We start from the raw sequence: 15,331 nt of genomic DNA on the forward strand, positions 1-15,331 counted from the left end.
TCAAAAGCTTTGCTAAAGTCAAGAAACAATACATCCACTGCTTTCCCTTCATCCACAGAACCAGTAATCTCATCATAAAAGGCTATTAGATTAGTCAGGCATGACCTTCCCTTGGTGAATCCATGCTGACTGTTCCTGATCACTTTCCTCTCATGCAAGTGCTTCAGGATTGATTCTTTGAGGACCTGCTCCATGATTTTTCCAGGGACTGAGGTGAGGCTGACTGGCCTGTAGTTCCCAGGATCCTCCTTCTTCCCTTTTTTAAAGATTGGCACTACATTAGCCTTTTTCCAGTCATCCGGGACTTCCCTGGTTCGCTACGAGTTTTCAAAGATAATGGCCAATGGCTCTGCAATCACAGCCACCAATTCCTTCAGCACTCTCGGATGCAAATCGTCCGGCCCCATGGACTTGTGCACGTCCAGCTTTTCTAAATAGTCCCTAATCACCTCTGTCTCCACATCTTTGCTCTAAATCAGTGGTTTTCAACCTGTGATCTGTGGACCCCTGGAGGGGGGGGGGGGGGGGAGGCACAGACTATATCTAAGATTTCCAAAGGGGCCCACGCCTTCACTCACATTTTTTTAGGGGTCTGCAAATGAAAAAAGGTTGAAAACCACTTGTCTAAATAATTCCTGCTCAGTATTCATCTACAAGATGGCTGTTACTATTAGTCTGTAATCTCCCGGCATTGCCTGTCACGGCTGTCTAAGTCGCATGTTAAGATGTGTTTCAAGTTTGTGACTGAACAGTAGAAAAAGTGGTTAACATATCTGAGAGATTGTTGAGGGGTAAAAAAGCAATACTTTCCTGGGGAAAAACTGTATCTGAGATAATCTTTTGAAATGAGCATGACGTGTATATAATATCTAGTAATGGCCCAGGAAAGAAGTGAGAGGTTGTTTCTCAACAGTATATTCTGGTTTCTGATATTCATTTAGCTACCAAACAATGAGGTCATAGACCCCTGGACCTCGACAGTCTGGTTACTCTGACATAACACAAAGGGTGGCAGGTAGACAAACACACACTGATGACAGAAATGACTTTGATTCAGATGCAGACCCTATCTTGCAACCTTAAACAGTGATTTTTCCAGTCACGCCTGCTACAGATACCAGACAGTATTTCTATTGAATCGCAGAGAATTTTTTCATCCAAATGGAGGGATTTTCTTTGCTAATGTAGGGAGAGAGTATCCAGAAATAGCATTTCTGAAAAATCGCTATCATTATAAATCAGACCCCTGAAACCAAAAAGTGTATATTTTCTGTAAGAGGCCAGAATTAACATGGACACTTTCATAGAGCAGCGAGGTTTTTTTTTTTAAATACATTTATTAACCAATGTTAACACATTAAATGACTCTATATATTGCTAGTCAGAGCAGCTTACAAAATGCCAGAATGCATCATAGAACTGGACAGCCACAATGAATAATTACAATGTGCATAGTGGCTAAGCTCAACACTTTAATATAGCTTTATGATTTGCAGAAAAATTAATTTTTAAATCATGATTCCTAAAACAATCAATTGTAATTTTACCTAAAACTTATACAAAACCAGGCCACAATTTTTTAAACTTTTTTTTAACACACAGTTTTCACGCTGTAGTAACTTGGAAATGTGCAACCGTGTCAACAGAGACAAAAAAGCCAAAGTAACACGAATCTTACTTTCATGCAGCTATCAGTTAAATATTACATATTCTGGAATGATTTTACACCGAAAATATTTCCACAATAACTTGCTTTCATAGGGGTGGATCGAAGTTTTGGAACTCGTAAAGTAATCGAACAAGATTTATTTTTAGTTGTGATGTGTTTTACCGTCACAACACAGAGGCGACCAACGTTAATTACACAGTTATCAGGCAATAACAGTCTGTGGTAATTCAAGCTACTAACTAGTTACTATTGTTTCCAATCAACTTACCATGTAGTTTTTTTCAACATATTGGGCATTAATTGGCAGTATCAAATCAATTAACTTGTATCACCACTGTAAGTAAAAAAGATCAGGATTTCAATGGCAGTTCACAGAAGACTTAGTTATACTTTAATCTTTATACTGACCCTGACAAATCCTAAAGAAAACTTTTTTGAAAGGCTTTCCTCCTGATTCTTCCGCTTCCATCGTTCCATCATGTAATTGCTTTCAATAAATATCAAAGATCTAAATAAATATTTACAAATTATTCCTCTAACTTCTCAAAAAATAGCTAGGATGATTAATGGGCATTTGACTCAGTCTAAGACCAACCTTTAAAAGAAACTAAAATGGTGAGACACTTTAAAAGAAAAGCTGTTTAAGTAAGCTTTACACCTATTTAAAAAATTGTCTCTGAATATGGATGCAATTCATATAACTATATATAAAACAAAACAAAAAAATCATTTTTCAACTATCGATCCATTCCTATTGGTAATGCTTCTTAATCCAGACATTCCGCAAAATACAGACTTTTTACAAATCACGGCATCTTTAGTACAAGAAAATTAACATGCATTATTCTTCATTCTGAGTACAGTGATGGAGCTCATTAATAGGCAATGACCCATTACTACAAACATAACGGCTTCTGTGAAACTTAAGTGCTATTTTTCCTTTTATTATTAAGTTGCAATGGAATAGGTGACACTGGATAATAGGCTGTCAAATGACCTTGGGTTGGGGGCTTAGAGGGAGGGGGGAAGCATTAAAGATATTTTTATGCCTCGTCTATAATTCAATGTATGAATAAAGGTAGTTTTTTTGGCTTTTCTTTTTCTTGTTACAAGCACTCATGTTAGGACAAGGATGAAATGTGCAAACTTTAAAATTTAAATATTCATTTTTCTCTAAGATCCAGCTCAGCAAAAATTACCCCAGTCCCCTGTGATTTGAAACTACAAGATCAAAGCTAATATTTTGTTATAAAAGTTATATATTGAAAAGAAATAATGAAAAAAACACAACAGGGAAACGTTTAAGAAAAAATAGGCAGGACTAGCACCTGCTGTGTCAACCCTGTTCCCTAAATTCAATCATGTACCCACTGGTATAACCAATAGATAATGCCTTTAAACAGTAAAATTAAGCTGAACAAAACCAGCTCACCAAGGTTAGGAAATAAATGTTACATCAAGGTAGTATGCTTTTTTTCTGAAACAGTTCTATAGTTCTTACATTCAGATCTAACTTTTAAGTGTTCCTTTCATTAAGCTCATGTTGTTTTTCTTTTTAAATCTGTTGCTTTTAAAGATTAAAATCTCTGTAAAACCTAAAAATGTTTTAAAATGCAACAAATCCTCTATTTAAAATTATTTAAAGTAACCTGCTCCCACTGATGTTAAATTCAGTAGACTGACAAAATTTCGGAGGAGCATTAAACAGAAGGTTGAAACTACTGTGCAAAATTTCTTTACGAAAATTGTTTAAAGGCTGGTGCAAAATGGGAAGCAAATTCTAAACAATTTTGGCTTCTTGGAAACAAAAACCGCTGTGTCTGAGAATAGCAATCATCGGGGTGGTTTTCTAGGGGAGGACTAAATCTTTCATCTTTTTCTGCGACAGGTACGTTTGTGTTCAGCATGCCAGTGTTCCTGCTGACACTTGATGGAACAGTAGGAAGTATTCCAGCAGCAGTGGTACATAGCCTCCTCTTCACAGTTGTAGCACTGCAGAGAGAACAAATGGATTACTATCACTCCTAGGAGCAACCCCGACAAATGCAAATTGTTTCTCATCTGCTCGTTTGTTTTCTGTCACTTGCTTGCCTCAGTAGAGACTGTGGAGTATTCCTCTTTTAGTTAGGCAGGTGGTAGCCAAATGCAGGGGGGATTTTTCACCCCTGCTAGGTAAGGACTGCTCTTTCTTTCAGCAGATCCCCTGAGGAAGACTTCGATAGTTGCAAAGTTAGCCTATACTCACACCTCATCGCCTGAATACACAGAGCTTAATTTTCCCCAAAAGTCTGGGGTACCTAAATGAAGTGGCCTCATTTTCAATGGTGCTTAGCACCCTGCAGCTCCTATTGAGAACAATGGAGACTCCATCACATCCGCCTCTCAAGAACAATGTGAGTGCGTGCTGAGCAGCTCTGAAAATCTGGCCACTTCACTACATAATGAAGTGCCGTGATCACCAGTGGTCTGCTGCTCTGTTACTCAGCTGAGGCTTCTTTACCCTGCTCTGCTTAGGCTGTGAAGGCTTTTCTTTATATGAAAAGGGAATTTCTGCTACTCAACACAGTGATAATGAATTTGATTTACACAGCAATAACTTCCAGAGTCTCAAGTTTTCCTGCCTGGGCCCTTCAAGAAGGATGAACAGGCCTTCAGAATTCAAAGGATTTGGTTCTGAAAGGTGAATATTTAAAATCTTTTGCCTTTAATTTCTTTCTACCTGAGTGTCAGGGCAGTGCTGCTTATACTATTTTATTGTAGTACAACAGAGGTGCAAGCTAACAGGAAAATAACTTGTCTGACAAGGAGACTGGGACCGGATCTGTTGACAAGTCACAGTCTCTAGATTTTTATATCACCCCCATCATTATAGTATCTGAGCACTTCAAAAGCATTACATTTTAACCTCGAAGTATCCCTGTACAATAGGGAAGCACTATTACTAGGTGCTCAGTAACTTTGAAAATCAGGCCCTGGAAGTCCCAGGTTGGGCACTCCCCCAAAATGCGAGGGGACATTTGAAAATCTAGACTGAGATGTCTATTGTATGACAGGGTACGGGAGGAGGAATACAGCGCATCCTCTCCACATGCAGCCACCGAGTCAAAGAATCAGGATTTCACTTTTCATGAAACTTCCCATCTTCCTTTATGTCCCACGTGGTTACAATATAAGATGAAGGATTACTCAGGAAACAAACCTAATTGTCCTGAAGAACTACAGCTTACTAAAACAGACAGAAGAAAAAAATTTATATTGGCTAAGCCAAAAGCCAATAACCATCACCAATAAAGGGACTGCCCAAGCTGCAACTGGAACCCCTTCCCTTTTCTTTTTATAACTCAGCTATAGACAGTTTATCTGTAGCATTTCAAATGAATATCCTCTAGAGATCCATATTCCTGGATTTCATAAAGCTGGCTGTCTAGGCCATTAGGAACATCAGCTGAAAAGGAACATGGAACAGATGCATGCCTCTACATTACACAGAGCACGGGAGTCAGCCAAAGATCAGATTCACATTTGCTTGCTAGGAGACTTCAATAAAGCTAAAATGGAGGAGGGTAGATCCATAGATGGAGATCCATAGATGGAGAGCCTGCTGCTCCTCTTACACGTCTTCCATAAGTCTCAGACATAAAGCTCCTATATCATCCTACGTGCAGATACCCATAACAGAGGGAGCAAATTGCCAGCTTTAACTCTGAATCTGACTTTTCGAGATGATCACACTACATAATCTTATGACTGTTAACCTTGTCCTCCACCCCCTCGTCTCCTATTGTTACCCATATTTTGCATCTTGTATTAGAGCCAAATTCTCTAGTAGCGTAAATGCGTGAAAGTCCAATGAGTTGTGCTGATTTATACCACCAGAGAATTCAACCCAGTAACAAGACTGTAAGCTCTTTGAGGCTGGGACCATGTCTCCCTGTGTGTTTGTAGAGCACTTAGCACAATGAGCCCTGATCTTAATTGTGGTCTCTATGCGTAACTGAAATAGAAACGTGTAATTAATAATAAAAGCTTTCCCTGGCTTTGGGCTATCCATCACAAAACCATTAATAAGCAAAGCCACTACAACTCATTTGGTATATGCTGATTATAAGAGATTTCAGTAAGAAGGTATCATTACTATAATAGCCGCACGCAGCAGTAGTATTGCACGTAAGCGTCTGTCGTTATTACCGCTGGAGAAAAAATCATTTTGAGGGGTTGAATATTTGGACCATTTCCAACAGTTTGAGGCTGAACAAGTTTTTTTCTAAAAATGTGAGACAGGACTTGCCTGTATGGAATGATTCACTAAAGGCAGCATTTGATGGACCTACTCCCGGGTCCCTAGGTTTGTGTGCGACTGTCAAGAGTGCTCTCTGGCATCAGAAAGGATAACATGTAACTGCCTCACTTGGAGGTGGTGTTTGCACATGTCCGTGAGATGCAATGGAATGGGTACCAGTGCATCAATTAGCACTTTCTTTTGAATAAAGTTATCAAACATGACAAACAAATCACAATAAACTAGAATGATTCCAAGTTCTAACAGGGACAGCAGGAGTGCAAGTGTGCATCTGTCATAAATTCTACCTATGGGGGACACTTATACAGCTAAATAGTTATCTAGGCTCTCAAGGTAAGTACTGAGGGTACGTCACTATTAGAGACTAAAGCACACTCCATCAAGAGATAAAAGTGAGATACTGGTAGAATGATAGATAATTCTATGGGAGCTGTGTTGTTTGACATATTCGATTCCTCTTTAAAACCACCAACAATCTTTGATACTTAGGAAGGGATCTACTGTCCCTACTTGACGTTTTCCTTCTCTCTTCTAAGGGATATAGTTTTCTTTTTACAGAGTATCCTCAAACTACAAAAACAATAGTTTGTTAGACAAAATCATTGTTAGACAGTGATTTTGAATATGAACAACCATTGTCAGTGGAAAGAAAAAAATCATTGATACTGGCTTGACACAGAGCTGGTCACTGTGAGAAGGAGGAGGAAGAAAGTGATAGCTGAGTGCTGGCATCCATTATGTCTCCAAGATGAGAGTGCCACCTTGTGGTGAGGCATTAAAACAAGACTCAGCCCTATATATCTGGCAAGATCTATGCAGGAGAGATGTATAGTAGATCTAAGGCCAACCATCCTTTATTTTATAGATTGCTATCAAAATCCTAATGCCACATTTTAAACATTACATCTAGTCCACCTTTTGTCTGATGTTTAGTTGCATGCTCTCTCTCTCTCTCTAAACAGTCCATGTGTTAGAGTAGACCTTCTGCTCCTAATGACAGTAACAAATTTTCCATCTACATCCTATTAGAAATCTGCAGCATTACATGTTAATAATTATTTGTAATGCATTAGTAGCCAAAATTTGCTGGGTGCTGTACTGACATATAGGAAGACATACTTCCAGCCCCAAGAAGCTTACAATCTAGAATGACAAAACACAAAGCATGGGGAAATGGGATACATGGGTGAGCTACGTATCCAGTTCCAGTTGTTTTATTCAAGTGTAACTATATCCACTTTTTGTATATGCTGCTAGAGGTTCAAGTTTTTAGGAGTGAAGGAGGGATGGGTGAAAGCTTGAGAAATATATTTTGGGTAGTCATTCCATGTATACAGGGTACCATAGAAGGAGGTGTTGAGACATTTGTGAGAGAAGGAAACAAAAGTTGGCATCATTGGCAGATGAATACAAATGGAGACAAGTTAGCTATACTTACTTATACTTATAGCTATCCTATACAAGTGGCTGCTTCACGCAGGGCTTGGAAAGCAAGACAATAAAGTCATAATTTAATGCATACATAGCATAACGGGGAGGCAGTGAAGTGGTTCAAAGGGACATGATTGTAGCCATAGGAAAAAAGGATTATTTTGGAAGCAACATTTTGATGGGCTGGAGAGGGTGGGGTTAGTTTCACATAGGCCTAAGATGAGGAGACAGCAGAACTCAAAGTGAGAGATAACCAAGGCATGGAGTAGAGATTTGGCAATTAGGGTGGCAAGGAAAAGCAGAGGGAGGAGGGGAGACTAGGATGACCCCAAGGTTAATAGCTCAGGGAGAACAGAGTGGTTAACAGTAATGGTGAAAGCACATCCATGCTTCCTGCCGCCTGTACAAAATATTTTCAGTTATTCACTGGTAATAAATCCTGACACTTACCCACTGCTTCTTCTTGGTTTGGGAAATCAGTTGCTTGTGCTGACCTGCTAGTTTCTTAATTTCTTCTACAAACTCTTCTTTGCACTTCTCCTTTACCTGCTTACACTTTCTGTCCATCTCTCCTTGCATGTTGGCTACAGCTTTATTTACAGCTTGCCTTTTGTCCTCCTCCATCTCTGTACGCAGCTGGGATAAGGGAAGCAAGTCAATAAAGAAAGTCAATGCGTATTTGTATTCTTTGGCTACCTCTAAATACCATTACCATAGTAGATGGAGGTCAAACAAAGTAGAATTTTCATTCTTGGAAAATGTAGAAGCTTCTACTGCTTAAAAACAAATAAAAAACTGATCCCAGCAATTTAGCATACAATACATAGATCACAATCAAAACTTTACAGTAGTTCTACACTGCAAGGCAACTCTGTCAAAGCAGCATCACAGGATTCCACGTGTATTGTGTCAATGACTCTAGATCAGATGTGCTCAGTTTACAAGGGATTTTTTTAATTCTTTTGTACAAATTTACAGTAAGAGCAGATTGGACAAAACCCATGCAAAGAAACTTCACTAAGTATGAAAAAACCACAATGGGTGGAAGAGTTCAAAGGGTAACATTTAAAGATTCAATCTGACCCAAACTGTTTAATGCTCAAGATGAAATAACTGACAAGAAAATTATTTATTCAGTTTCACTTAAAGAGACGATAAAAAACATCTGTATAATCTCACCGCATGACATCACACAGGTGAAGACTGAAGGCATAATTTAGAATCAAATGAGCTGGAAAAGTGTTACTGGGGTCAATTATAATGAATGAATGAAGACAGCTTGATTTTCAGATAGCAGGTTGCATCTGCAGGGATAGAAGCTAGAAAAAAACAACTATACTGAATAAACTAAGCACATTTGATATGGACTCTCTGAAATACAATAACCAATGCTGTTTTTACACAGTTTCTTTTGAAAGTTGCACTTTAAAAAAGGATTTTCCCTATTTTCTTAAGAACAGATGACAGAAGACAACAATCTCCTCCCACCCCAAACCACATGTGTACAGTTTGGGTTACTTGCGGTGAGGGCTACCTTTTCCACTGCTTCTCGTACAACTCTCTCAGTCTCTCTCTTGTGATCAGCCTTCATCCTGTCTTTGAAGTCATTAAAGATTTTGGTGTATTTGTCATGGCACATGTTCTGACACACTCCATCATTATTGGTCTGGGTGCTCCGATGCAGCATTTTTGGAGAAGAGGCACTTAACTTCTTGGTCTGTGTTGAGACTGAAACCTTTTCAATGGGCTGAGGCATTGTGGGAATTTCCTGGCTTGAACTTACTGCTTCAGTTTCAGGCTCTGGCTCCTACAGAGAAAGAGCAAAATTTCTAACACTTATATCCAGGACAGACTATAACTCTTAGCATCCAAAAGGAAGGATTCGAATACACTGAAGCTGGCAAAGTTAGGCATACGTTAACATCCCCCTTTACTAGCCAAGACCCTGTTCCTGGAGGGTGCTCAGTGTGATGGAGTGCTGGCAGCGTTAGTCCGAGGCCAAGGCTCCAAAGGACATGACGAATCTCAGTATGTCATCCTTGCCATGCCCCTTTCTCAGCCAGCACTGCCCATTTGGGGGTTACACTGCATCCACACAAGCCCCTTAGTGAAGGGGTGGCTGCATCCTCTCTTCACTAACACCCTCTCAGAGGGATCCTAGATGTGGGCCCTTAAACCTGAGTTTATTCTAGTGGACGCTGGGCTAAATTGGGCCCAATAGGCTACTTTGGTATTTTATAAGATTTTGCTTACCTCACACGGCTGCTGAGAGGATTAACTAATTGTTTCAAAAGCACTTTGAAACTGAAAGGCTAATCAGATGCCAAGTGTTACTAATAATAACAGAACTAGACACAGATGACCATGAAAGCATTGTGCAGTTACATAATTATCCAGGGAAGAAATCACAGTTACTGTAGAACTGAATTTAGCTCACAGTTCGTAACAGAATAATACTAGTGGTCCATGCTCTTTAAGATATAAGTAATATTACCCCCTCACCTCCATCCCCCAGACCAGGAACTTGAAGTGTTTAAAATCACAAAAAAAACCCTGTTTGTTTCCTCTAAGAAAAGATTATTATTTTTTATTTTGATAACCACTTAATGCAGAATGGATAATTAACAAATTCTCTGCAATGTCAAACCATCATTTATCACGTCTACTGCTTGGGCTATGCTTTGTTGTTGCCTAAATGACGAGTACAGAAATTATACCCATTAAAAGGTAGATTGTGTATTCCCCTTTTGCTACCAAGTGCTATGTAACATGTCAGCCTGACTAATTTCTGAGAGCTGCCCTTATCTGGTCGCCGATCCAGAGGCCTGCATTAGGCCAAAGACTGCAAAACAGTCTATATTATAACCTCACTGAGTAGGCGCTGTTCCAAACCCGCTCTCAAAACACGCTCTAGAGCCCTAACTCAACCCTTTTCTGGGTCTGCCTTTATTGACCCAAAAGGAACACTAATACAACATGAAGTTCGGCTCAAGTCTTCTCCCAAAACTAAAGGGAAGGATAAACAAAAATAGGTCTGCAACTAGGGTTCTTGTTTTCAAAAGGGCAAACTTAAAAAGATTAAGGGAATTAGTTAGGGAAGTGGACTGGACTGAAGAACTCAATGATTCAAATGTGGAAGAGGCTTGGAATTACTTTCAGCCAAAGTTGCAGAAATTATCTGAAGCCTGTATCTCAGCAAGGGGCAACAATTCATAGAGAAGGGTTGCAGACCAACATGGATGAGCAAGCATCTCAAACAAGTTATTAAGAGAAACAGAAAGCCTACAAGGAATGGAAGATGGGATAGATCAGCAAGGAGAGCTACCTCTTGGAGGCCAGAAAGTGTAGGGGAGAAGTAAGAACTACCAAAAGCCAAGCAGACTTCGACCTTGAAAAGGAAATTAATACCAATAGTAAAAGCTTCCACAGCCATATAAATAAAAAGAAAACAAGAAAAGGAGAAGTGGGACCGCTAAGCACTGAGGATGGGTGGAGATTAAAGGTAATCTAGGCATGGCCCAACACCTAAATGTATACTTTGCCTCAGTTTTTAATAAGGAGTTTAGGGACGGGGCAGGGGTACTACTGGAAATGAAGATATGGAAGTAGAAATTACCACATCAGAGGTGGATGGCAAAGTCAAACACCTTAATGGGACTAAACTGGAGGACCTGGATAATCTCCATCCAAGAATATTAAAGGAACTGGCACATGAAATTGCAAGCCCAATAGTAAGGATTTTGAATGAATCTGTAGACTCAAGGGTTACACCCTACGACTGGAGCACTGCTATTATACAGTAAAAGTTGTTTTATCCGTCATTTTGCCAACTAGAAAGCTCTATAAACCAGCATTTCTGATCTTCATTGAAATTCTGGTTTATAGTCCAGTTGGGTGGGGCTGACAGGGAGTTTGGGTGTGGGAGGGGGTATAGGAGGGAGTGTGGGGTGCTGGATCCGGGGGCCGCTCACCTCGGGCGGCTCCCTGCAAGTGGTGACCTGTCCCGGCTGCTCCTAGGTGGAGACGCAGCAGGTGGCCCTGTGCGCTGCCTCCGCCCGTAGGCGCTGCCCCCACAGCTCTCATTGGCTGTGGTTCCCAGCCAATTGGAGCTGCAGAGCCATCACATGAGGCAGGGCAGGGGCAGTGCACAGAGCCGCCTGCCGTGCCTCGGCCTAGGACCAGCGGAGACAGGTCACCACTTGTGGGGAGCCGCCTGAGATGAGCGGCCCCCGGATCCGGAACCCTACACCCCCTCTCACACCCCACACCCCCTCCCACACCCAAATTCCCTCCTAGAGCCCGCACTCTGCACCCCCTCCCACACCCAAACTCCCTCCCTCTGAGTTAACCGGCATTTTTCACTTACCAGCACCCCCCATCCCTCCAACGTGCCGGATAAAACAGATTTTACTGTCGTACCTACTTTTAAGAAAGGAGGAAAAAACGTGATCCGGGAAACTACAGGCCTGTTAGTTTGACCTCAATTGTATGCAAGGTCTTAGAACAAATTTTGAAAAAAAAATAGTAGTTAAGGACATGCAGGTAAATGGTAAAATTGGATAAAATACAACATGGTTTTACAAAAGGTAGATCATGCCAGACCAACCTGATCTCTTTCTTTGAGAAGATAACTGATTTTTTAGACAAAGGAAATGCAGTGGATCTAATCTATCTGAATTTCAATAAGGCATTTGAGACAGTTCCACATGGGAAATTATTAGTTAAACTGGAGAAGATGGGGATTAATATGAGAACTGAAAGGTGGATAAGCAACTGGCTAAAGGGGAGTCTACAATGGGTCATACTGAAAGGTGAACTGTCAGGCTAGAGGGAGGTTACTAGTAGAACTCCTGGGGGATTGGTCTTGGGACTGATTTTATTTAACAGTTTTATTAATGACTTTGGCACAAAAAGTGGGAGTGTGCTAATAACATTTGTGGATGACACAACGTTGGGGTGTATTGCCAATACGCAGGAAGACTGGAATACCATATAAGAAGATTTGGACGACTGTGAAAACTGGAGTAATAGAAATGGGATGAAATTTAATAGTGCCAATTGCAAAGTCGTGCACTCAGGAAATATAAGCTGGACTTATCAGTTGGAAGCAATAGAGGAGGAGAAAGATCTGGGTGTATTGGTTGATCACAGGATGACTATGAGCTGCCAATCTGATCCGGCCATGAAAAAGGCTAATGTAATCTTAGGATGCATCAGGTGAGGTATTTCCAGGAGAGATAGAGAAGTATTAATACCATTATACAAGGCACTGATGAGACCTGCTCTTGAATATTGTGTACAGTTCTGGTCTCCCATATATAAGAAAGGTGTATTCAAACTGGACAGGTGCAAAGAAGAGCTACAATGATGATCAGAGGAATGGAAAACCTTCCTTATGAGACGAGACTCAAAGAGCTTGCCTTGTTTAGCCTAACCAAACAAAGGCTGAGGGGAGTTATGATTGCTCTCTATAAATACATCAGAAGAATAAATACCAGGGAGGGAGAGGAGTTATTTAAGTGCCAATGTCAGCACAAGAACAAATGGATATAAACTGGCCATCACCAAGTTTAGGCTTGAAATTAGATGAAGATTTCTAACCATCAGGGGGGTGAAGTTCTGGACCAGCCTTCCAAAGGGAACAGTGGGTGGGGGATGTAACTGCCTACAATGGCATGTAGCTGATCTGTGACTTCTAATATTAAACATCTCCAACGGACGGTAATGGGACACTGGATGAGGAGGGCTCTGAGTTACTACAGAGAATTCTTTCCTAGGTGTCTGGCGGGTAAGACTCAACCAGAGGTTATGGTTCTATTACAGGAGTAGGTGGGTGCACAATGTGCAATGTGCAGGAGGTCGACTTGATGATCCTGATGGTCCCTTCTGGTCTTAAAGTCTATGAGTCTAAACTTGGTTGCTTCTAGCGTCCCTAAATGGGGATTACTCAGTTACCATGCTGGCCCCTCTCTCTTAGAGAGCCATTTCCACCTCCCCATACCTGGGTGGGGTAACAATCCACCTGTCTCAGAAAAGTTATTTGAACTTTCTTAAATCTTTACCAGTAGGATCAATACCTGCTAATAGGGCGGGGTGTTTCAGGTAAACTATGCCAGGCCATTAAAAACCTCTCCAAGTGCAGCCATAATACTTCTTAGATTACCCATCCCTGTGTAGATCACTGGCCCCCTTTTGGGTTTGGATATTATTATTGATTATTATTGCATTACTGGTTTCAGGGTAGCAGCCGTCTTAGTCTGTATCCACAAAAAGAACAGAAGTACTTGTGGCACCTTAGAGACTAACAAATTTATTAGAGCATAAGCTTTCATAGGCTACAGCCCACTTCATCGGATGCATAGAATGGAACATATAGTAAGATATATATATATATACACATACAGATAAGTTGGAAGTTACCATACGAACTGTGAGAGGCTAATTAGTTAAGATGATCTATTATCAGCAGGAGAAAAAAACTTTTGTAGTGATAATCAAGATGGCCCATTTAGACAGTTGACAAGAAGGTGTGAGGATACTTAAGGAAATAGACTCAATATGTGTAATGACCCCGCCACTTCCAGTCTCCATTCAAACCCAAGTTAATGGTATCTAGTTTGCATATCAATTCAAGCTCAGCAGTTGGTTGTTGGAGTCTGTTTTTGAAGCTTTTCTGTTGCAAAATTGCCACCCTTAAATCTTTCACAGAGTGGCCAGAGAGGTTGAAGTGCTCTCCTACCGGTTTTTGAATGTTACGATTCCTGATGTCAGATTTGTGTCCATTTATTCTTTTGCGTAGAGACTGTCCGGTTTGGCCAACGTACATGGCAGAGGGGCATTGGTGGCACATGATGGCATATATCACATTGGTAGATGTGCAGGTGAATGAGCCTCTGATGGCGTGGCTAATGTGATTAGGTCCTATTTAAGGTGTCACTTAAATAAATATGTGGACAGAGTTGGCATTGGGCTTTGTTGCAAGGATAGGTTCATGGGTTAGTGTTTTTGGTGTGTGGTTGCTGGTGAGTATTTGCTTCAGGTTGGGGGGCTGTCTGTAAGCGAGGACTGATCTGTCTCCCAAGATCTGTGAGAATGAGGGATCATTTTTCAGGATAGGCTGTAAGCCTTTGATGACGTGCTGGAGAGGTTTTAGTTGGGGGCTGAAGATGTTAGGGGACGAGAGCCAAGGAAGTGTTGTTCTAAGTCAGCCATAAAAATACGGTTCCCTTAACCCACCCAACAATGTTGTTAATCTTTCCAGCTATACTCTTAGCCCGGCAGAAGAGTCTGTCCTATCTCGAGGCCTCTCCTTTTGTCCCTCCAGGCCCACGAACATGATACAGTTCTGTGGTGACCTAGAATCCTTCTTTCGACGTCTCCGACTCAAAGAATATTTCCAACACACCTCTGAACAACATACTAACCTACAGAATCCTTCCTACCAACACTACAAAAAGAAGGATTCTGCGTGGACTCCTCCTGAAGGTCAAAACAACAGAATGGACTTCTACATAGATTGCTTCCGTTGATGTGCACGGGCTGAAATTGTGGAAAAGCAGCATCACTTGCCCCATAACCTCAGCCGTGCTGAACACAATGCCATCCACAGCCTCAGGAACAACTCTGACATCATAATCAAAAAGGCTGACAAAGGAGGTGCTGTCGTCATCAAGAATAAGTTGGAATATGAACAAGAGGCTGCTAGGCAGCTCTCTAACTCCACATTCTACAGGCCATTATCCTCTGATCCCATTGAGGATTACCAAAAGAAACTACACCATCTACTCAAGAAACTCCCTGAAAAAGCACAGGAACAGATCTGTGCAGACACATGCCTAGAACCCCGAACAGGGGTATTCTATCTGCTTCCCAAGATCCATAAACCTGGGAATCCTGGATGCCCCATCATCTCAGGCAGTGGCACCCTGACA

The 15,331-nt window shown here is 41.0% G+C and overlaps 1 protein-coding gene across 8 annotated transcripts in view; it reads right to left on the reverse strand.

Moving 5' to 3' along the window:
* Nucleotides 1–1,317: 1,317 nt before the first annotated feature.
* The window catches only part of ZMYND11 (zinc finger MYND-type containing 11), a 144,916-nt gene continuing 130,902 nt past the window's right edge, over nt 1,318–15,331 (reverse strand). For all 8 annotated transcript variants that reach the window (XM_048837648.2, XM_048837643.2, XM_048837640.2 and 5 more), the window contains 3 exons: nt 8,935–9,207; nt 7,851–8,036; nt 1,318–3,661 (listed from right to left, as the gene is read on the reverse strand). In XM_048837648.2, the coding sequence (XP_048693605.1) occupies nt 3,539–3,661; nt 7,851–8,036; nt 8,935–9,207 (582 nt within the window). In that variant the 3' untranslated portion in view covers nt 1,318–3,538. The remainder of the gene's footprint in view (nt 3,662–7,850; nt 8,037–8,934; nt 9,208–15,331) is intronic.

This window comes from Caretta caretta, chromosome 2 (assembly GCF_965140235.1).
Source record: "Caretta caretta isolate rCarCar2 chromosome 2, rCarCar1.hap1, whole genome shotgun sequence".
Classification (NCBI taxonomy): domain Eukaryota; kingdom Metazoa; phylum Chordata; order Testudines; family Cheloniidae; genus Caretta; species Caretta caretta.